This window comes from Oncorhynchus clarkii, chromosome 3 (assembly GCF_045791955.1).
Source record: "Oncorhynchus clarkii lewisi isolate Uvic-CL-2024 chromosome 3, UVic_Ocla_1.0, whole genome shotgun sequence".
NCBI lineage: Eukaryota > Metazoa > Chordata > Actinopteri > Salmoniformes > Salmonidae > Oncorhynchus > Oncorhynchus clarkii.
In genome coordinates this window covers 15,453,923-15,477,314 of record NC_092149.1, presented here as the reverse complement: position 1 = coordinate 15,477,314, position 23,392 = coordinate 15,453,923, and the positions used below count along the sequence as shown (strand labels likewise).

General features: G+C 44.3%; 1 protein-coding gene across 1 annotated transcript; it reads right to left on the bottom strand.

Annotated features, from left to right (window-relative positions):
- Nucleotides 1-3,435: 3,435 nt before the first annotated feature.
- On the bottom strand, nucleotides 3,436-22,186 carry LOC139389380 (calcium channel, voltage-dependent, gamma subunit 8b). The gene is made up of 5 exons (XM_071136103.1): nucleotides 22,054-22,186; nucleotides 19,470-19,691; nucleotides 6,476-6,559; nucleotides 4,667-4,807; nucleotides 3,436-4,338 (listed from the first exon to the last, which is right to left on the bottom strand). The coding sequence occupies exons 1-5, from the start codon at nucleotides 22,082-22,084 to the stop codon at nucleotides 3,524-3,526; spliced, it is 1,293 nt and encodes a 430-aa protein (XP_070992204.1). The 5' UTR covers nucleotides 22,085-22,186; the 3' UTR covers nucleotides 3,436-3,523.
- Between the last annotated feature and the right edge of the window lie 1,206 nt (nucleotides 22,187-23,392).

The following is a 23,392-nucleotide window of genomic DNA, read 5'->3' as shown; positions in this document are numbered from 1 at the left end:
CCGATCCTTGACTTTGGCGATGTCATTTACAAAATAGCCTCCAACAATCTACTCAGAAAATTGGATGCAGTCTATCTGTTTTGTCACCAAAGCCCCATATACTACCCACCATTGCGACCTGTATGCTCTCGTTGGCTGGCCCTCACTTCATATTAGTCGCCAAACCCACTGGCTCCAGGTCATCTATAAGTCTTTGCTAGGTAAAGCCCCGCCTTATCTCAGCTCACTGGTCACCATAGAAGCAACTACGAGTAGCACGTGCTCCATCAGGTATATTTCACTGGTCACCCCCAAAGCCAATTCCTCCTTTGGCCGGCTTTCCTTCCAGTTCTCTGCTGCCAATAACTGTAACAAATTGCTAAAATTACTGAAGCTGGAGACTCATATCTCCCTCATTAACTTTAAGCACCAGCTGTCAGAGCAGCTCACAGATCACTGCACCTGTACATAGTCCATCTCTAAATAGCTTATCCAACTACCTCATCCCCAGACTGTTATTTATTTTTTTGCTCCTTTGCACCCCAGTAAGGGAGGAGATACTTTATTGTTTCCAGGAAGTGGCACAGCCATCCCTGCTACATGAAACGCCTTGCAGGTTGTCACTATTAATCTATTATGAATGATTATGACGCCTTACACTTAATACCTAGAAATAATATATTCTCTATTTATTATCTACACATTGTCCACATGAATGAATGCTGTTTTTAAGTAAGAATGTGTGAATGATTTAATGTTTGTATGGAAGTATTGTATAGACTCACTTTACAAGCACAGGCTTTCCTTCCAGTTCTCTGCTGCCAATAACTGTAACAAATTGCTAAATTGCAGTATCTCTACTTGCACATTCATCTTCTGCACATCTTTCACTCCAGTGTTTAATTGCTAAATTGTAATTATTTCGCCACTATGGCCTATTTATTGCCTTACCTACCTTATCTTACCTCATTTGCACTCACTGTATATAAACTTTTTTTCTGTTGTGTTAACGACTGTATGTTTGTTTATTCCATTTGTAACTCTGTGTTGTTGTTTGTGTCGCACTGCTTTGCTTTATCTTGGCCAGGTATAGCCTACCTGCTTAAATAAAGGTGAAATAAAAAATAAAAATACAATTAAATCCCTTGATCATCTCATGATGTCACTCCTTTAAAGAAAAAAAAGAATCAGTCTGTAAATCGGTCTGTTACTGATTTTTTTTTATAAACTTCGTGCAATACAGTGTTTGAGTTTATCACACATTTAGATAAACCATAATCATTTTGTCTAGATATATCTATTCTCAACTACATAGCATTTATGTGGGCAATATGTATACTATCTGTGTGCAGTTTTGTCACATTATTATTTTTTCTCTCAAATGAAATAAAAAAGAAGAAACTAAAATCCAAAAGAATGTGGAAGCGTCAGGTGGTTTCATTTCCTTTCCCCAGTCTGTAATGTAGCGGGGTGTCCAATAGTGTCCATCCCAGTTCTGCCTCACACAATACATGAGGTGCAGGAGAGTGTTTACACGTGTATACATTCTCATCAACATAAACAGAAGGGGTCAAAAGGTCAAAGTTCAAGGGTCACGTGGGAAGCACAGTGAGAGTTTTTCTTTGGGGGTGGGGTTCGGATGTTCGTCTCCATGGCGATTCTGTCATGGGTCATGTGACAGAGGAGAAGACATGCCCAAAACAGCTAGGGCAGGGCAGGGCAGGGCAGGGGGGAGAGGCAGCGCTCCCCATGAGAACTGGGGGGTAGCCTGAACCATACAGAGGATCAAAAACGCATCACCCTCCCCTCCCTTCCCAAAATACACACATTGTTTTCATACCAGAGGTCCTAAAGAAAGTATCTATAGAGTTTGCAAATATAGGTATGCGTTAATTACAATGTACATGTTTCATTTCAAAAGTTCTCTATAGCGTGTTTGAACCCCCCACCTCCGTCCCCACATTTATTTAATTGACATTTTTCATTGTCAATTTCAGTTTAATAATGGATGGATAGCATGTCTGTTGTGTCTGTTCTAAATAATAATTTTGGGTCTCTTGCTTGTAGAAAATAATGAATAAATGTTTCTCTTCTTTTCTCCAGGTGACACGTTTCACCTGTTTTCTCTGTACAAATATATCAGTTTCTCTTTTTCTCTTCTCAAGACAGAGGTTTCTGTTAATGCCCAGAAAACAAACATCTTCAACACGACTACAGCTATGACTACTGCTAACATTGATTAGAATGGAACTCAGACTAACATAGGCCCATAGAAAACAGACTCAGAATAACACTGAAGTTGCTCAGTTGCCTCAGTCACTCACTTATTGTAGCCTTCAGTTACAATATTGGAAGACAATGTACAGTATTCACACAACTTAACTGTGTGTTAGAACCAAGGGGTAGAAAATCCAAATAGAGGTAAAAATAAATTAACTGCACTCCACCAAAGAACAAGTTGTAATAATAGTAATAATAATACATGATATATTATTATTATTATTAGATAATAATTAAATCATATAAATCATAATACACACTCGTCTTCTCATACGTTGTAGACACTCATGCTTGACACCAATGACACAGTTACACATCCCACTGATCATACCAGCGTGTCTGTGTTTAAGAAATTCACAGTAAACGTCGTCAGGATCCAAAATCAGAGTGAAAATTATACAAATCATATCATCATTCTAAAACGATAGCATTGCAAACAGAGCTAGCTCGTAATAACGCTAATAATAATCACAACAACAATTGATGTCCAATAGGATCTTGTTAAATCAGAGTTAGTATTGCACTAAAGAAAGTGGATTGTTTAAAATAGTAGCCCAAGGTTCATCGCGTTGGATCATTAACAAAATAAATCATTTCTAGTGCGTTCAAATAGTAAAATAGTTTTGTTGTTAAAGTTCATTATTGTTGTAATTATTACTTGTTTTCTTTTGTTTCTCAGTGAGATACTGTAGACTAATTATAACAGTGAAAAAGATTCTCTCTCTCCTCTCCATTCCTTTATCCCAATCCCCTCCTCTATATCTCTCTCTCTCTTCCTTCCCTGTTCCCTCCCTCCCCCCCCCTCCTCTCTACACGGGTGTTGTCTTCCTGTTGAGCGTATTGTAGTTGCTCTCTCTCTCTTCCTTCCCTGTTCCCTGTTCCCTCCCCCCCCTCCTCTCTACACGGGTGTTGTCTTCCTGTTGAGCGTATTGGAGTTGCTCTCTCTCTCTTCCTTCCCTGTTCCCTCCCTCTCCCCCCCCCCCCTCCTCTCTACACGGGTGTTGTCTTCCTGTTGAGCGTATTGGAGTTGCTCTCTCTCTCTTCCTTCCCTGTTCCCTCCCTCTCTCCCCCCTCCTCTCTACACGGGTGTTGTCTTCCTGTTGAGCGTATTGGAGTTGCTCTCTCTCTCTTCCTTCCCTGTTCCCTCCCTCTCTCCCCCCCTCCTCTCTACACGGTTGTTGTCTTCCTGTTGAGCGTATTGGAGTTGCTCTCTCTATCTCCCTTTAGCCTGTCCAGCGTTCCCTCCCTCTCCCCCACCTCCTCTCTACACGGGTGTTGTCTTCCTGTTGAGCGTATTGGAGTTGCTCTCTCTATCTCCCTTTAGCCTGTCCAGCGTTCCCATCCCTCGTTCTCTCTCCACCGTGGACGAGGAGAAGGGTGGGGGCCCCGAGCCCACCGAGTTGCCCATGGGTGCGTTGGAGTTGGAGGAATTCTGGGACAGCGAGGGGTTGTGAGACTTCAGAGAGGGCAGTGTGCCGCTCATCATCACACCCCCTCCTCCCCCTCCTCCCCCGTCCTTGGGGAAGCAGTTGTGGAGCTGGTAGAGGGTGGCGCGGTCCACGGTGCCGTACATGGGGGGCAGGCCAGCCAGCTTGGGGTCGCGGGACAGAGTGTAGAGGGAGATGTCGCCCCCCGCCAGGGTGGTGTGGGAGCGAGAGTGAGGGTTGGGCAGCGTGGCCACAGACATGGGCCCCTGGGAGAGCATGGCCGAGGGGGGCAGGCCAAAGTTCTTCCCCCCGCCTCCCCCCACCGGCGAGGGGTCTCGGGAGCGTGAGGGGTCAGTAGAGCGGGATGAGGAGCGGGAGCGACGGCGGAAGCGGTAGCTGGGTAGGCGGAGCATGGCGTGCGTGGTCCCCTTGAAGATGTCAGTGCGCGAGCGGCAGCGAAGCTCCTTGTTCTTTTCGATATAGATGTTGACGGCCAGAACGCCCACCATCTCAGCCATGATGAAGGACAGGCCTCCGAAGTAGAAGGACCAGCCGTAGCTGTACTGCCACTTCTTGTCCTCGTCCTTCTTAGGGGAGATGTCTCCCAGCGCTGCAGAGATGTACACGATCACACCAATGATGTTGCTCAGACCTGGGGGAGACAGGGGATAGATGAGGATATACAAACACATGCACACACACACAGACACAAATACACAAGGATATATATACACACACAGATGAGGATATATACACACATACACACAGACACACAGACACGCACTCTCTCTCTCTCTCTCTGTCATGTTATCCAGAGCAAGAGAGCAAGAGGAAAGTCATGACTTTACATCAACAGAACATAAACGTATGTATACATACTAAAAGACTTAGATAGACACTTAAAGACACAGAGATAATCACAGACACATACACAGACACACAGACACACAGACAGGTCTGACAGGAGTTAGTTAGTGCACCTGCAGCCACAAAGAGAATGCCTGCTCCCAGGACGATGTTCCTCTTGTGCTTATAGAAGCGACTGAGACCGATACACACCCCTCCCATCAACAGCAGGATAGCACTGAGGATAGGGAAGATGTTGGAAGCCCTGACCATACCTACAGAGAGAGAGGGACATAACAGTGACGGGACAGTGACAGGGAGAGCGAGGGGAAGTGAGAGAGAACAAGTGAGAGAGAAGAAGAGAGAGAGAGGAAGTGGGTGATGAAGAGAGAGGGAGGGGAAGTGAGAGAGAAGTAGAGAGAAGAAGAGAGAGAAGAAGAGAGAGAGAGGGGAAGTGGGTGATAAAGAGAGAGGGAGGGGAAGTGAGAGAGAAGTAGAGAGAAGAAGAGAGAGAAGAAGAGAGAGAGAGAGGAAGTGAGAGAGAAGTAGAGAGACGAAGAGAGAGAAGAAGAAGAGAGAGAGGGGAAGTGGGTGATAAAGAGAGAGAAGAGGGGAAAGAGAAAAGGTAAAAGTAGCAGATAGAATCAGAGGGAGAGGATGATAAATAAACAGCTGTATTCTGCTGTGAGCAAATTAATTACCATGTGGCCAAGCTAGTGAGTGTTTAATTGTATCAGCTCATTCCCAAGAGGCATCAACTCTGATACCCCCCAGGACGGAACACACACACACACACACACACACACACACACACACACACACACACACACACACACACACACACACACACACACACACACACACACACACACACACACACACACAACTCCCATCTAGGACATAGGCCAGAGGACAGAAATGCCAAAGTAAATGCCAGCCAAATGCCGAGGCTACATAGTGAACAGTACACAGTCTTCTCCTGCTGCATTGTGGGGCGGGCACACATAGTGCGGCATGGAACACCCACACAGGTGTGGCCTGGAGGAACACCCGTGAACTAGGGCAGCACATTATCCCTCAACTTCATACAAACACTAACATGTTTAATTCAAACACAGCTTATTTTCTCCCGGTCTTCAGGAGTGAGATCTAACTACTCTATGTGGTCTAAGGCTTCTGTAAAAAGTGGTTTACAGTGGTGGATGAGTTACGGCTGTGTATCAGTTATGGGGAACTCCCGTCCTGGGGGTGGCGTCAGTGTGTGCAGGGTTTTGTTCCAGTCCTGCCCAACACAACTGATTCAAATGATTTTCATTTTAGACCACAGAAAATAGTCAAAGACTCCAGCCACCCAAATGATAGACTGTTCTCTTGCTACCGCACGGAAAGCGGTACCGGAGCGCCAAGTCTAGGTCCAAAAGGCTCCTTAACAGCTTCGACCCCCAAGCCATAAGACTGCTGAACAATTCATCAAAGGCCACCAGACTATTTACATTGACACCCATTTGTTTTTACACTGCTGCTACTCGCTGTTTATTATCTATGGATAGTATCTTCACCCCAACCTACATGTACAAGTCACCTCTAACCTGTACCCCCGCATACTGACTCGGTACTGGTACCCCCTGTTTATTATCTATGGATAGTATCTTCACCCCAACCTACATGTACAAGTCACCTCTAACCTGTACCCCCGCATACTGACTCGGTACTGGTACCTCCTGTATATAGCCTCATTATTGTTATTTTATTCTGTTACTTTTTATCATTTTTTACTTTAGTTTATTTGGTAAATATTTTCTTAACTCTTTCTTGAACTGCATTGTTGGTTAAGGGCTTGTAAGTAAGCATTTCACGGTAAGGCCTACACCTGTTGTACTCGGCTCATGTGACTAATAACACATCCACCTCCACCTCCTCAGGTCCATCAGACGTTGACTTACGTAGAACATACTCTGGCCCATCATGGTCAAAGTCAGCATCCTCAGGGAAGTGGTTGATCTGAGAACACACTCCCCTCTTCACCCCTGAAAGAGAGAGAGAGAGAGGGAGGGGTGGGGGTGGGTGTTAGAACAGAATACTCTATCTCACACACACACACACATGCACACACACATGCGCGCACACACTTTATACATCAGCACATGCATCAGCTCCACTCCACAGAGATTCATCAGAAAAAGAAAGAGCAGTTTATATTAGCATATAAAAAGAGAGCAAGAGAGAAAGAGGAAGAGAATAAGGCATGAGAGAGAGAAACTGCAGACGGGTTGTGCCTCAGGTTCTGTCCTGTCATTGTTCACCCTTCCCAGGTAGGTCTGAGGACAGAACAGTACGCATCCTCAACACAAAACATCCACAATCTCTGCCCTTAGGAACTGATTCTAGATCAGATGTCCTTGACCCGTTAAGGTCATGCAGTATCTCATTAGTATCACACTCACATACATACATGATTTGTCATCAGGTGCTGGGTAGAAAAATACAAATTTAATGTAGAAAGGGTACCAGCATGTATGTATGTATAGTTCTAATAAGAAAGGTTTTATTTAGAGTGAACCACAGCTACCAATATTCACTTTATAGTAATTTCACTGTGGTCCTTTCTGAATAAGAGCATGCAGTAACTGAATGAACACACTAACTCACCCCCACACACACCCCAACACAGAGAGCCATCCAAACAGGCAGACAGGCAGACAGATAGCTACCCGCTGGGGTCTTGTGGCTCTATTGCAGACAGACAGATGGACGGACGGACGCACGGTGATGACAGCACACGACTGGTGCTGGCTGATGGATGGATTGTGAGAGAGTTGGAGTGATGGAATGATGAGACACAGACGGAGGAGGGAGAGAAGGACAGATGTGGGGTGAGCTTGTCTCTTTCTCATAGTTCTTTTATTTCCATGGTTGTAGTCTGTAAAGAAAGAGATGGGGGCACAGGGGAGGGTGTCAGCTAAACCCCCTGACAGATGCCATTTTGGCTCTAAACCAGGAAGTAGTTCCCCATTGGTGCAGATCTAGGATCAGTTAACCCTCTCTCCCAATGCTAACCATAACCATTAGGTGGGAAAACCAGTATCTAGGGAGCAACTACTCTACAGCTGTACTTACTACTCCTGAAATAGAGAAACAGCTGGATAGAGCCAAAATGACCTGAGTTTCACACACTTCCATTCACTTACCTGGTAACTCTGTAAGAAAAGTACTGGAGGGTGACACTGACCTACATGGGCAGTAGAGGCTGCCTCTAAGTACTGCCCCAAAGATCAGTGTTCTCTATTTGAACCAGCACCACAACAGCATTCAATCTAAAGCATCAACACTCATATCACTGCTGTTGAATGGTGGCTTGTCTGATGCCATGCACATAAAACTCTTGCTCTCCATTGGTTTCAGTTGAATTTTGAATATTTGCAGCCCACAAAGTGATGTTAGGGGCCTTTGACTAAAAGCTAAGGGAGAGACTGTACTGACCTACTAGTATTTTGCCTGGTTAAATAAAGGTACAAATAAATATAAATACAAATCTGGGATCCTCTCAACCTGCCGAATCAGATAATACCCCATCCACTCACTCCTTCGGCCCCTAACACAGCAAGGTGTGACATCCACCCTCGGGCTTAAATCTTTTAGAGACAATATGTCCTCTGTTTGCATTGCACCTACACTTCACTGCATCACTGCATGGCTTCTGAGCATCCATCTTGACTCAATACTCTAAGGACATCAAGGATACTTGACCTCTAAGCCATACCAAAGCACTGAAGGCTCCACTGCACCACAGAGAGAAAGAGAGAAGAGAGAGAAAGAGAGGAGAGAGAGAAAGAGAGGAGAGAGAGAGAGAGAGAGAGGGGAAAAGAGAGGGAGAAAGAGAGAGAGAGAGAGAGAGAGAGGGGAAAAGAGAGGGAGAAAGAGAGAGCGAGCGAGAGAAATAGCGGGGAGGGAAGAGAGAGCGTAAAGGGAGAGATAGCAGACAGAGGCAGAGGGAGTATGAGAGAGGCAGAGAGACGACAGAGGGGGAGAGTGAGAAGAGCGAGAGCAGAGAGAGAGGGAGAGAAAGAGGGCGAAAAGAGTAAAGAGAGAGAGAGAGCAGAGAGAGAGAGGGAGGGAGAGAGTAAAGAGAGAGGGAGAGAGATAGCGAGAGAGAGCAGAGAGAGAGAGGGAGGGAGGGAGGGCAGAGAGAGAGTAAAGAGAGAGCAGAGAGAGAGGCAGAGACAGAGGGAGTTAGTGAGAAGAGCGAGAGAGCAGAGAGAGAGTAAAGAAAGAGAGCAGAGAGAGAGTAAAGAGAGAGCAGAGAGAGAGAGCAGAGAGGGAGAGAGAGTAAAGAGAGAGAGCAGAGAGAGGCAGAGACAGAGGGAGTTAGTGAGAAGAGTGAGAGAGAGCAGAGAGAGAGGCAGAGACAGAGGGAGTTAGTGAGAAGAACGAGAGAGAGCAGAGACAGACAGACAGACAGACAGACAGACAGACAGACAGACAGACAGACAGACAGACAGAGAGGAGCACTGCAGCAATGCTGTGAGGGCTGGGGCTTATCTCTAATTGGCTGCTTTGTTATCAGGAAGCTTAGAGATGAGGACAAATGTGCTTTGCACAATGACCAGGCCAAGGATGGGACTTACCCTGCATGCCTTATAGAGGAGTAGTGACAGGACTACAAACATACGGCAGCTAGCTAACACCATTCATTCAGCTTCAACTACTGTCCTATTCTGTTCTATTCTGTCCCATCCAGCCCTGTCCTGTCTTCCCCCTTCTAAAGCCTGTATGTCAGAGCAGTTAAATGTATTATAAATGTGCTGCTTGTGCCGCAGTGACTGAGTGAAGATGGTGTGATGGCTACTGTCATTTTCAGAGACCCCGTCAGTTAAATCACTGGGCTGGTGCAGGGTTGGGCAACAGGGTCTGCAGTGAGTTTGTAGGGCCAGCTGTAATATACCTGATTCATCTTATCAAATGCTTGATGGATCTAGTTGAATCAGGTTTCCAACACATGGTTGGTGAGCACAGTGCTAGTGGGTGATGCATGTAAGGTAGGTTATATATTAAATACAGTGATGGAAGGAATGGGGTGAGATGAGAGGGGTTCTTTTCAGGTGATTTCAACTTCCTGATCTGCTGACACAATGGAACATGAGGAACACTGTATACTGTACATCTAGACCATCAGCTCCTGTTACCTACTTCACCACTGGGGTCATCCTTAGTTCAGGGATAAAGTGGTCTCCTTATGACAAATTCATTTGAAGGGTAGAAATTACAATCTCCACAAACATCCAGTGTTCATAGATAAAGTGCCTGTACTGTACTAGCTCTCTGCACAGACACAGTTCAGACCTCTTCTCTTTAACTTCATGTGAACCCTCTCTAAAGCTGATGTTCTTATGCACAACGCATCACTGGGCGCAAACTACCTGCCCTCCAGGACACCTACAGCACCCGATGTCACAAGGCCAAAAAGATCATCAAGGACAACAACCACCCGAGCCACTGCCCGTTCACCCTGCTACCATCCAGAAGGTGGGGTCAGTACAGGTGCATCAAAGCTGGGACCAAGAGACTGAAAAACAGCTTCTATCTCAAGGCCATCAGACTGTTAAACAGCCATCACTAGCATAGAGAGGCTGCTGCCTATATACACACTTTATTTAACCAGGTAGGCCAGTTGAGAACAAGTTCTCATTTACAACTGTGACCTGGCCAAGATAAAGCAAAGCAGTGCGACACAAACAACACGGAGTTACACATGGGATAAACAAACGTACAGTTTCGCCCAATTTTTCAGTTTTTGATTTGTTAAAAAAGTTTCAAATATCCAATAAATGTCGTTCCACTTCATGATTGTGTCCCACTTGTTGTTGATTCTTCACAAAAAAATACAGTTTTATATCTTTATGTTTGAAGCCTGAAATGTGGCAAAAGGTCGCAAAGTTCAAGGGGGCCGAATACTTTCGCAAGGCACTGTACCTTCTGGAGCGCGTGCTACAGGTGGGTGCTGCTATGGTGACCAGTGAGCTGAGATAAGGTGGGGCTTTACCTAGCAAAGAATTATAGATGACCTGGAGCCAGTGGGTTTGGCGACTAATATGAAGCAAGGGCCAGCCAACGAGAGCATACTTTTATTTTTTATTTCACCTTTATTTAACCAGGTAGGCTAGTTGAGAACAAGTTCTCATTTGCAACTGCGACCTGGCCAAGATAAAGCATAGCAGTGTGAACAGACAACAGAGAGTTACACATGGAGTAAACAATTAACAAGTCAATAACACAGTAGAAAAAAAAGAGAGTCTATATACATTGTGTGCAAAAGGCATGAGGAGGGAGGCGAATAATTACAATTTTGCAGATTAACACTGGAGTGATAAATGATCAGATGGTCATGTACAGGTAGAGATACTGGTGTGCAAAAGAGCAGAAAAGTAAATAAATATAAACAGTATGGGGATGAGGTAGGTAAAATTGGGTGGGCTATTTACCGATAGACTATGTACAGCTGCAGCGATCGGTTAGCTGTTCAGATAGCAGATGGTTGAAGTTGGTGAGGAAGATAAAAGTCTCCAACTTCAGCGATTTTTGCAATTCGTTCCAGTCACAGGCAGCACAGAACTGGAACGAAAGGCGGCCAAATTAGGTATTGGCTTTAGGGATGATCAGTGAGATACACCTGCTGGAGCTTGTGCTACGGGTGGGTGTTGCCATCGTGACCAGTGAACTGAGATAAGGCGGAGCTTTACCTAGCATGGACTTGTAGATGACCTGGAGCCAGTGGGTCTGGCGACGAATATGTAGCGAGGGCCAGCCGACTAGAGCATACAGGTCGCAGTGGTGGGTGGTATAAGGTGCTTTAGTAACAAAACGGATGGCACTGTGATAAACTGCATCCAGTTTGCTGAGTAGAGTATTGTAAGCTATTTTGTAGATGACATCGCCGAAGTCGAGGATCGGTAGGATAGTCAGTTTTACTAGGGTAAGTTTGGCGGCGTGAGTGAAGGAGGCTTTGTTGCGGAATAGAAAGCCGACTCTAGATTTGATTTTAGATTGGAGATATTTGATATGAGTCTGGAAGGAGAGTTTACAGTCTAGCCAGACACCTAGGTACTTATAGATGTCCACATATTCTAGGTCGGAACCATCCAGGGTGGTGATGCTAGTCGGGCGTGCGGGTGCAGGCAGAAAACGGTTGAAAAGCATGCATTTGGTTTTACTAGCGTTTAAGAGCAGTTGGAGGCCATGGAATGAGTGTTGTATGGCATTCAAGCTCGTTTGGAGGTTAGATAGCACAGTGTCCAAGGACGGGCCGGAAGTATACAGAATGGTGCCATCTGCGTAGAGGTGGATCAGGGAATCGCCCGCAGCAAGAGCAACATCATTGATATATACAGAGAAAAGAGTCGGCCCGAGAATTGAACCCTGTGGCACCCCCATAGAGACTGCCAGAGGACCGGACAGCATGCCCTCAGATTTGAGACACTGAACTCTGTCTGCAAAGTAGTTGGTGAACCAGGCAAGGCAGTCATTAGAAAAACCGAGGCTACTGAGTCTGCCGATAAGAATATGGTGATTGACAGAGTCGAAAGCCTTGGCAAGGTCGATGAAGACGGCTGCACAGTACTGTCTTTTATCGATGGCGGTTATGATATCGTTTAGTACCTTGAGCGTGGCTGAGGTGCACCCGTGACCGGCTCGGAAACCAGATTGCACAGCGGAAAAGGTACGGTGGGATTCGAGATGGTCAGTGACCTGTTTGTTGACTTGGCTTTCGAAGACCTTAGATAGGCAGGGCAGGATGGATATAGGTCTGTAACAGCTTGGGTCCAGGGTGTCCTCCCCTTTGAAGAGGCGGATGACTGCGGCAGCTTTCCAATCCTTGAGGATCTCAGATGATATGAAAGAGAGGTTGAACAAGCTGGTAATATGGGTTGCGACAATGGCGGCGGATAGTTTCAGAATTAGGGTCCAGATTGTCAAGCCCAGCTGATTTGTACGGGTCCAGGTTTTGCAGCTCTTTCAGAACATCTGCTATCTGGATTTGGGTAAAGGAGAACCTGGAGAGGCTTGGGCGAGTAGCTGCGGGGGGGGGGGGGGGGGGGGGGGTTGGGGCTGTTGGCCGAGGAAGGCATGGCCAGCCGTTGAGAAATGCTTGTTGAAGTTTTAGATAATTATGGATTTATCGGTGGTGACCGTGTTACCTAGCCTCAGTGCAGTGGGCAGCTGGGAGGAGGTGCTCGTATTCTCCATGGACTTTAGTGTCCCAGAACTTATTGGCGTTAGTGCTACAGGATGCAAATTTCTGTTTGAAAAAGCTAGCTTTTGCTTTCCTTACTGCCTGTGTATATTGGTTCCTAACTTCCCTGAAAAGTTGCATACCGTGGGGGCTATTCGATGCTAATGCAGTACGCCACAGGTCAAGGGCAGTCAGGTCTGGTGTGAACCAAGGGCTATATCTGTTCTTAGTTAAATTTATTTTGAATGGGCATACTTATCTAAGATGGTGAGGAAAGCACTTTTAAAGAATAACCAGGCCTCCTCTACTGACGAAATGAGGTCAATATCCTTCCAGGATACCCGTGCCAGGTCGATTAGAAAGGCCTGTTCGCTGAAGTGTTTTAGGGAGCGTTTGACAGTAATGAGGGGTGGTCATTTAACCGCGGACCCATTATGGACGCAGGCAATGAGGCAGTGATCGCTGAGATCCTGGTTGAAGACAGCAGAGGTGTATTTAGAGGACAGGTTGTCAGGATGATATCTATGAGGGTGCCCGTGTTTACGGATTTAGGGTTGTACCTGGTAGGTTCCATGATAATTTGTGTGAGATTGAGGGCATCGAGTTTAGATTGTAAGACGGCCAGGGTGTTAAGCATATCCCAGTTTAAGTCACCTAACAGTACAAACTCAGAAGATAAATGGGGGGCAATTAATTCACATATGGTGTCCATGGCACAGCTGGGGGTTGAGGGTGGTCCTTAACAAGCGGAAGCAGTGAGAGACTTATTTCTGGAAAGGTGGATTTTAAAAGTAGAAGCTCAAACTGTTTGGGCACAGACCTGGATAGCATGACAGAACTCTGCAGGCTATCTCTGCAGTAGATTGCAACTCCACCCCCTATGGCAGTTCTATCTTGGCTGAAAATGTTATAGTTGGGGATGGAAATTTCAGAATATTTGGTGGCCTTCCTAAGCCAGGATTCAGACACGGCTAGGACATCAGGGATGGTGGAGTGTGCTAAAGCAGTGAATAAAACAAACTTAGGCAGGAGGCTTCTGAATGCTAACATGCATGAAACCAAGGCTTTTACGGTTACAGAAGTCAATGAATGGGCAGAGCGGGTCAGTTAGGTACATACAGGACCTGAGTTCGAGGCTGGGGCCGACAAGTAAACAAAATGAGGTATCGTGCTATTTAAACAGTCCAGGGGGCATCAGCTGTGTAGCCGAGTGATCATAGGATCAAAAGAGCAGCAATAGGTGAGTCAGGGTACTGTTTGGTAGTCACTACTACGCTAGGTGAGCAGGAGACACAGTGTTCAGAAAAGCTAGCGGGCGGGGGCTAGTAGATGGTTCTTCGGCGACATCGTAACAGAATAGCCTGTTGAGACCACATCGGGCAATCACGGCGGCAGTCCAGACGTGATGGATCGGTGGGGCTCCGTGTCAACAATAAAGGGCAAAGGAGGTAATGTATCCCTAGAATTAGCTGGTATATGGGCCTAGCTCGAGGATAGCTCAACGTTAGATGGTGCTGCTTTGGGACAGAGCTAACAGCAGCCACTTGTTTGCAGCTAGCTAGCTGCGTTGATCTGGGGGAATGATCCGGTGTAATGATGGTAGGAATCCGGGATGCTGGCTTTCTAGGCAGAGTTCCTCTGTCCAGTGTCTGTGCTCTTTTTCCCATCTTAATCTTTTATTTTTATTGGCCAGTCTGAGATATGGCTTTTTCTTTGCAACTCTGTCTAGAAGTCCAGAATTCCCGAGTCGCCTCTTCACTGTTGACGTTGAGACTGGTGTATTGCGGGTAGTATTTAATGAAGTTGCCAGTTGAGGACTAGACACTCTAATGTATTTGTCCCCTTGCTCAGTTGTGCACCAGGGCCTCCCATTCCTCTTTCTATTCTGGTTAGAGACAGTTTGTGCTGTTCTGTGAAGGGAGTAGTACACAACGTTGTACGAGATCTTCAGTTGCTTGGCAATTTCTCGAATGAATAGCCTTCATTTCTCAGAACAAGAATAGACTGACGAGTTTCAGAAGAATGGTCTTTGTTTCTAGCCATTTTGAGCCTGTAATCGAACCCACAAATGCTGATGCTCCAGATACTCAACTAGTCTAAAGAAGGCCAGTTTTATTGCTTCTTTAATCAGAACAACAGTTTTCAGCTGTGCTAACATAATTACAAAAGGGTTTTCTAATGATCAATTAGCCTTTTAAAATGATAAACCTGGATTAGCTAACACAACGTGCCATTGGAACACGGGAGTGATGGTTGCTGATAATGGGCCTCTGTACGCCTATGTAGATATTACATTAAAAAATCAGCTGTTTTCAGCTACAAGAGTCATTTACAACATTAACAATGTCTACACTGTATTTATGATCAATTTGATGTTATTGTAATGGACAAAAAAAAGTGTTTTTCTTTCAAAAACAAGGACATTTCTAAGTTACCCCAAACTTTTGAACGGTAGTGTATATACTGTATTCTATACTATTCTACTGTATGTTAGTCTATGCTACTCTGACATTGCTCGTTCATATATTTATATATTCTTAATTCCATTCCTTTACTTAGGTTTCTGTGTATTGGGATTAAGTTAATTTGTTATAATTAATTGGTATTAGATTTAAAAGGTGATTGAATTGCTCCCGAATTGTAATGTTGTTAATGCATTTCTTTTGAAGAAATATTTATTTAATGTATAAGTGAATAGGTTGGTTTACTTTTAAGTTTAAGTTTTGACCAATAAGGTCGCTTGTTAAGCTGTGGCTTAACAACGGGAGGCCTGCGGGAAAAAAAGAGGGAGAGAGGCGTTGAGAAAAGGATGGACGTTACATTATGACCGTTGGTGAAGAAGAATTATAACAGAAGACGATAAAAGAACATAATAGAACAATAATAGAACAATAGATAGAACAAAACCCATACCTACTGAGTTTTGAAGGAACATACCAATTTTATTTTATCAGAGAGTTGTTATAATTTTGTTAAGAAAGACTTAGAAAAGACTGAAGCGACCTTCTCATCGTGGAGGTATTTGACAGCCTTGAGGTTAGCCTAGCATCATGTGACACAGAGAGAATTGCTTGGGAAAGATTAACGAGTTCATGTTCCCATAGGATATCGGTTACTGCTAAAGAGTACTGTCTGCATTGATAGCGGTGCTTGCCGTGGATCTTGTGAGGAAACCTGCACAGAACTGCCATACTTCGCAGAGGGAATACCTACGAGTAGTGAGTAACCACAATGGTGGGGTGCTTCTGGACTTTAAGTGTGTCATCATTTTTGTTGTTGTTGAGCTCCAACGCGCGCCAATGGGTTAAGAAAGCTTGAAATAATTTGGACATGCGTTGTGCACGACTCATTGGGGATTATTACTTTTATGTATTTCGATGTGGTGCATTGAAAATGTAATAATACACATCTTGAACCTTATGTATGTTGCCTTGGTGGAGTCCTTTACTGTTTCAATTTAATATAATGCATGGGAAAGTATATCCTTATACAATTACAGAAACCTATAATCATTCCATCTGAAGTTAATACCCTAGTTGTCATCACCTTAGATAGTTTACAACAGGGATTCTTATTGGAGATGTCCTTCTCTCCTAACATCCCATGCTGTTGAGATATTCTATGTAAGTGAGTCAAATTCGAGCCTGGTGAGAGGGTTACAGGTATATGTTGCGAAATTATTCAATATTACTTGTAAGATACTGCTGCATTGTAGGAACTAGAAGCACAAGCATTTCACTACACACGCAATAACATCTGCTAAACACGTGTATGTGACCAATAACAATTGATTTGATGCTCCTTGGAAATCATTCATCAGAAACGTCCACTGGGAAAGTCTAGGAAAGGGTTTCCTCTTCCAGCATTTCCAAGTTCCAGATCTTCCAAGGAGCTCATAAACTCAGCATGTGCATTGCTGAGTTCTTACTTTGATCATACCAGCTATTACCAACTATTACCAACTATTACCAACTATTACCTATATTACCAACTATTACCAGCTACTACCAACTATTACCAGCTATTACCAGCTATTACCAGCTATTACCTATATTACCACCTATTACTAGCTATTACCATTTATTACCAACTATTACCAGCTATTACCAGCTATTACCAGCTATTACAACCTATTACCTATATTACCACCTATTACTAGCTATTACCATTTATTACCAACTATTACCAGTGTCGTGTCTTTACTATCATTAACTGAAGACTTATTTTTTTATCAAAGATTCTCTGTAATTAGTAATTAACTAGGAAGTCGGGGCACCAACTAATTAACTAGGAAGTCGGGGCACCAAGGAAAAATATTCAGATTACAAGGTTATAATTTCCTTATATAACGTTTCAGATATTTTCATATCTGATCCATAGTCTTCTGATTAATGAATTATTTACTTTACCTCACGTTAGTCTCATTCCAAACGTCATGAATTGTTGGTTATCTGCACGAACCCAGTCTTCACTATGAGTCATCCATACATTAATTGTCTTAAATCATTTATTTATTACTAACTAAGTAATTCACAGAAATGCAAAAACAAACAAACAAACAAGGTAAATGGGGTTACAAGAAATGATAGGAGAATGTGCCCTAGTGGGCTAAACCGGCATCGCGGCTTGTTAGACAAAAGGGGAAGTGGGGGTCGACTAAGAAGTCACTACAAAGTGATAATTATAACAATTGAAATGCTTATCCTTTGCACATGAACGCTCACTCATTCGGGAACAATTGCAATCAATATATATATTTACGCTCAGTGTGTCGTCTGGATCGCTGGTGAAGTTAATTTCTTTTGTAGAATTCTCCGTCTCTCTCCCCCTCTCTCTCTGTTGTGGTTGTAGCGGATAGTTCAGAGTGACATTCATTCGTTTTATTATAGAATGGATGTTTCGGCGGTTGTCGTTCTTCGCATTCAATGATACCGAATTCCTAGCTGCAGACTAGTAATTAATATCAAAGACTTGTTCTTATTCTTAGTCGGTATCGATAGTCTAAGAGTTTAACCACGTGGTATGGTTAAAAGATTCAGCAATGGTCTACAACCTTTGTTCCCCTCCTAATGGAGAAAAACATGGTCTGCAACCTTTAGCCATCTCGTAACTGAGGTAAGCTCCGTCTGCTGATCGAAAACCCGAGTGGTTGTTTTATTCGGAAGGGCCGAAAAAGGGCTGTCCCAGGAGGCCTGACCCTAACTGGGCTCAGGGGCGGTCCTCTGATTTAGTTCAAATCAAAAGGGAATTGTATTTTTCTTCATTAAACAGTCCAAAATCATATTACACCATTATACAAACAGTTTCATACTCACTCATTCATCTTATACAACAATTAGATGTAAACCTCATAAATGAGGCTATTATATAAACAGTGTTATGGTAATGTGGCCATACCGTCTCCCATGAGCTTCCCCAAGTTGTGACAAACGGACCGATCTTTTATACTTTCTCCGGGAACATGAAATTTGTTCGTACCTTAAGTTCTGTGAGGTGGAAGGAATTCCTTTGTCCTCTATGAAAATTTACTCTGCCTCTTATACTGTGTGTCCATGAGGAGATCCTGAGGAATTTACGACGTCTCTCTGACCACAGCAACCTAGTTGAAGGAGGCAAGGGGGAGGCAGGGAGAGGGGGTTGCTATACCCAAAGAGGCCAACGTCATGACACCAGCTATTACCAACTATTACCAACTATAACCAGCTATTACCAACTATTACCAATATAACCAACTATTACATTCAATATATTATACATAGTATTTATAGTATCTAATCTCATAAAAACTTAAATATGTCACTTTTTGGGTGACCCAACCAAATTCGCATAGAAATGTGAGTTATAGATCTATCATTCTCATTGAAAGCAAGTTTAAAATCATTTTAGACCCAAGACACGCCCTGTACCCAGACTTTGTATCACTCCCCTCTGGCGCAGGTATAGGGCACCCCTCGGCAGGAAAAACAGAACTAGACAATAACTTGTGCCAGGTGTGACATCCCTCCTAAATAGCTTTGGCTAATGTTCCTATCAACCCAGAAAGGCCAGCAGGCTAGTCTCTTTTTATCGGTATGGAACTGTTATGAAAGTTGTATTGTCAATTTGTTTTGTAATTAAACTCCACTTTAAACATGTACATGACACTGCAACAAAATCTCCCCATTGGGACAATAAAGTCAGTAAAGTAAGAAGTGGTAGATCTGTTCTATATGAACTATTTCTATGCTTCCCATTCTTAAGTTTTGTTTTTGTGTCTTTCACTTTTGGTTTTGTACCCCAGCTTCAAACCAGCTGAAAATACATTTTTGGTTATGGAAAATATATTTCACAGCGGTTCAGATGGTACAATGATTCTCTACACTATACCTGCTTGTTTTGTCACATAAACTGAAATTAGGCGAACTATTAGAATTTTAGCAACCAGGAAATGACAAGAGTGTTTTCTGCATCGTGTACCTTTAAATGTAGAATGGACATTAGGACAAAAGGCTCAAATGGAACCAGTCCTAACTCATCCCCTCCAACATCACACACACACACACACACACACACACACACACACACACACACACACACACACACACACACACACACACACACACACACACACACACACACACACACACACACTTCCATCTACCCTCTATCCATCCTCTCCCACTCCAACCACATATCCAAGATGGTGTGTCAGTAGCATTTAAGTAGCCTACCTTCCAGGCAGCAGATCCTCCAGAGGCCAGAGTGGGTGAGGGCGCCGGGGTCCTTCTTGTCCTTGTTGTGGGGGTCGTCCGAGTGGTTGCGGGTGCTGTTGCAGATGGAGGCACGAGAGTACAGCCAGTAGTCCGTCCCTATAGAAACCGTCATCAGGCAGAAGGCTGCAAAGGCCCCCACGGTGGTGAGGAGGATCTGGATCCCCTTCTCACAAACCATCCCTAGAGAGGAGGGCAGAGGAGAAGGAGGAGAGAGAGGGAGGGGAGGGATGAGAAGTAGAGAGACAAGGATGAAGAAAAGTGAGAAGTGCAGTAGAGACAAGAGATCAACAGATGAGATAGAAAGAGGGAGAAAGGGGAGAGATGAATGAGAGGGAGGAGAGAGACAGAGGCAGAGAGAGATGCAGAGAGAGACAGAGGCAGAGAGAGATGCAGAGAGAGAGAGAGAGAGAAAGAGGCAGAGAGAGAAAGAGAGAGAGAACGAGGCAGAGAGAGAAAGAGAGAGAAAGAGAGAAAGAGGAGAGAGAAAGAGAAAGAGAGAGAGAGAGAGAGAGAGAGAGAGAGAGAGAGAGAGAGAGAGAGAGAGAGAGAGAAAGAGGCAGAGAGAGATGCAGAGAGAAAGAGAAAGAGGCAGATAGAGATGCAGAGAGAGAGAGAAAGAAGCAGAAAGAGAGAAAGAGAGAGAGAAATAGGCAGAGAGAGATGCAGAGAGAGAACGAGGCAGAGAGAGATGCAGAGAGAGAGAAAGAGGCAGAGAGCGAGAGAGCGAGAAAGAGGCAGAGAGAGATACAGAGAGAGAGATGCAGAGAGAGGCAGAGAGAGAGAAAGAGAGAGAGAAAGAGGCAGAAAGAGATGCAGAGAGAGAGAGAGAGAGAGAGAGGCAGAGAGAGAAAGAGAGAGAGAACGAGGCAGAGAGAGAAAGAGAGAGAAAGAGAGAAAGAGGAGAGAGAAAGAGAAAGAGAGAGAGAGAGAGAGAGAGAGAGAGAGAGAGAGAGAGAGAGAGAGAGAGAAAGAGGCAGAGAGAGATGCAGAGAGAAAGAGAAAGAGGCAGATAGAGATGCAGAGAGAGAGAGAAAGAGGCAGAAAGAGAGAAAGAGAGAGAGAAATAGGCAGAGAGAGATGCAGAGAGAGAACGAGGCAGAGAGAGATGCAGAGAGAGAGAAAGAGGCAGAGAGCGAGAGAGCGAGAAAGAGGCAGAGAGAGATACAGAGAGAGAGATGCAGAGAGAGGCAGAGAGAGAGAAAGAGAGAGAGAAAGAGGCAGAAAGAGATGCAGAGAGAGAGAGAGAGAGAGAGAGAGAGAGAGAGAGAGAGAGGGGCAGAGAGAGGCAGAGAGAGAGATGCAGAGAGAGAGAAAGAGGCAGAGAGATGAGGTGTATAAGTGGTTATATGAGGTGTCCTTGGAAGAGGGGTTGGACGACACTGCTGACTCGTCTTAACGGGAAGGAATTGATGGTGAACACAACAAATTACACTGAGAACCTCAATGTGCTCCATATTCATGACCATGACACCACTCTCTCCCCCACATAATCAGCATAGACAGGGCTAGCGCAGAATACACAACATACTCGATGAGACAGAATACACGGACGCACGCACGCACGCACAATATACATAATCAGAGCGCAGGAACACAGCAGCAACATCAGCACATACAGGAACAAAGCTCAACAGTGCATTCTGCGTTCATTGTCGAAAATCAATCAATCAATCAACCAACCATTTAGGCTTAAACAATCAATCCTATACAGTATAAGTGTTCCTATCCTCTTCTTACCTCCACCACCACCATAGTATACCCCTCTGGTCCCCTTGTATATGAAGTGGTGCTAAAACCTGTGCCTTTACATGATGCTTACGTAGGCCTCTGCCCAGCACCCTGCCCTGAACTTAGTCACTGTTACTGGCCCGCTACCACCCGGTACTCTACCCTGCACCTTAGAGGCTGCTGCCCTGTGTACAGAGTCATGGAACACTGGTCACGTTAATCATGTTTACATACTGTTTTACCCACTTCATACGCACATTCTGTATTCTAGTCAAGGCTCATCCTATACAACTACTGCTGTACACACCTTTTCTATTCATATAGTGTCTATAATGTCTATACAAACCATCATATACATACAGATTTATATTCCGGACTCTGACATTGCTCATTCTAATATTCCCATATTTCTTCATTCCTTTTTTTATATTTATGGTATTTGCCTGTATTGTTTCGTATTGTTAGGTATTACTACACTGTTGGAGCTAGGGACATAAGCATTTCAATACACCTGCGATAACATCTGAACAGTTTCATTTCATTTGGCTTCATCTCACCCTAGGCCATACCTGCTGTTCTAGATTACACATTTACCTCCATTGTGACTTCATTTGCAAATCTTTGAAATTGTGCAAAGCGCACTCGGGTATAAGAGTTGTAAATACTATTAACAATGTGTACCTCCAATGTAATTACACTGTACCTGCCTATGTAATAACCACGTAAATACATTGATTATAGTGCCACTTGATGTAAAGTGGGACCCCATTGCGTTACCAAGGTATACATTTACATCAGCTGAGGTAAGACTTACCTGCCGCCGAGTTTCTATCCTTCGACTCCATTTTGAAATCTTTCTTTTCCTCGTTAATGAAGAATGCGCTGTCCCCTCAATCCGGACAGCATCCATCGACTGTTCTCACTCTCTCCCCCTCTCCTTCCTGCACTCGTTTCTCTCTCTCTCTCTCTTTGGCCTCTATCTCTTTCTCTCTCTCACTGGAAAGATGTGCTGGTGGAAGCTCTTGATTGTGATTGGACGCTCTCGCTCTGGTCCTCTTATTCACAGGAAGCAGTCACTGAGGAGGACATGGTAGTTGGGCTACTGCCAAAGAAAGACAAGAAGAAGAAGGAGAATGATAACATTAGTCGTTTATAGCTGTGCAGTTATGAGGCCTGTTTATCTAAAAACTGTGATCATCTCAGAAAGTTCAGACTATTGATAGGTCACGCTATAAAGTCACGTTGTAAAAACACAAATAACAGAAAACTAAAACACTAAAAACTATCAAGTCCTCTCTCATACCAGTATAACATAGAATAGAATACAAATGGTGCATCTGAATATAGAGCTGGAAATAACAGATCTGGTCTGAATAAGACGAGCGAGAAAGGGGGAGTGTAGAGAGGGTGCACTCAGCACTGTTACCATGGCGACATTGGACGGAGAGAGGGACTGAGAGCGAGAGGGAGAGAGAGAGAGAGTTTTGAGTTTTAAATAATATTTATTGGGTCTGGGGGCCCACCACACAATAAATACTCATACAAAACACCAGTTACACATCAATTAAAAACACAACTCCAATTCCTCCTCCACAGTAACTAAACACAACAGCCTCTGAATACCCCATATACTCAAAAACAGATCAATATTGTTGACAAATTTATAATAGGCAAACTCAACTCTTAGTCTCGCTGCCAACATTCCCTCCAGCATTCCCACCACATCCACAGACACCTGTCCCCGAATACTGTTCTTTCGGGTCTTCCATATCGCTAATTTTGCTGCCCCTAACACAAAATTAAGCAACACAACTACACCCTTTTGACTGAACCTGTATTTTGGAAGAGAAAACCTCTCCCAACGTTGAGAACCAATCAGTGATCAGGTCAATCATCCCGACCAACCTGGGACACAGTAAAAACAGATGTGCCAGAGTTTCAGACTCAGCACAGAATGGACACCCCTCCCCAACAGCAGGGTCCAGGTGTACCAGATGCATGTTGGTGGCTATAGCTCCATGTATTATCCTCCATTGGAGGTCAGCTGTCCTCTTACCAATAGGCAGTTTGTATAATGATCGCCAACAGCCTTATGGAGAGGCACCTGGACCAAGCACACCTGCCCACCTCGTCGATTTGACCCCTTCCAGGGA

Bases quoted from the DNA above. Each gene is read 5' to 3' on its own strand.
- LOC139389380 (XM_071136103.1), bottom strand. From the start codon at position 22,084: ATGGAGTCGAAGGATAGAAACTCGGCGGCAG. The intron at 6,560-19,469 runs GTAGGCTACTTA...TCTCTCTTTCAG, and splicing joins GAGGATCTGCTGCCTGGAAG to GGGTGAAGAGGGGAGTGTGT. The intron at 4,808-6,475 runs GTAAGTCAACGT...CTCTCTCTGTAG, and splicing joins TGGGCCAGAGTATGTTCTAC to GTATGGTCAGGGCTTCCAAC.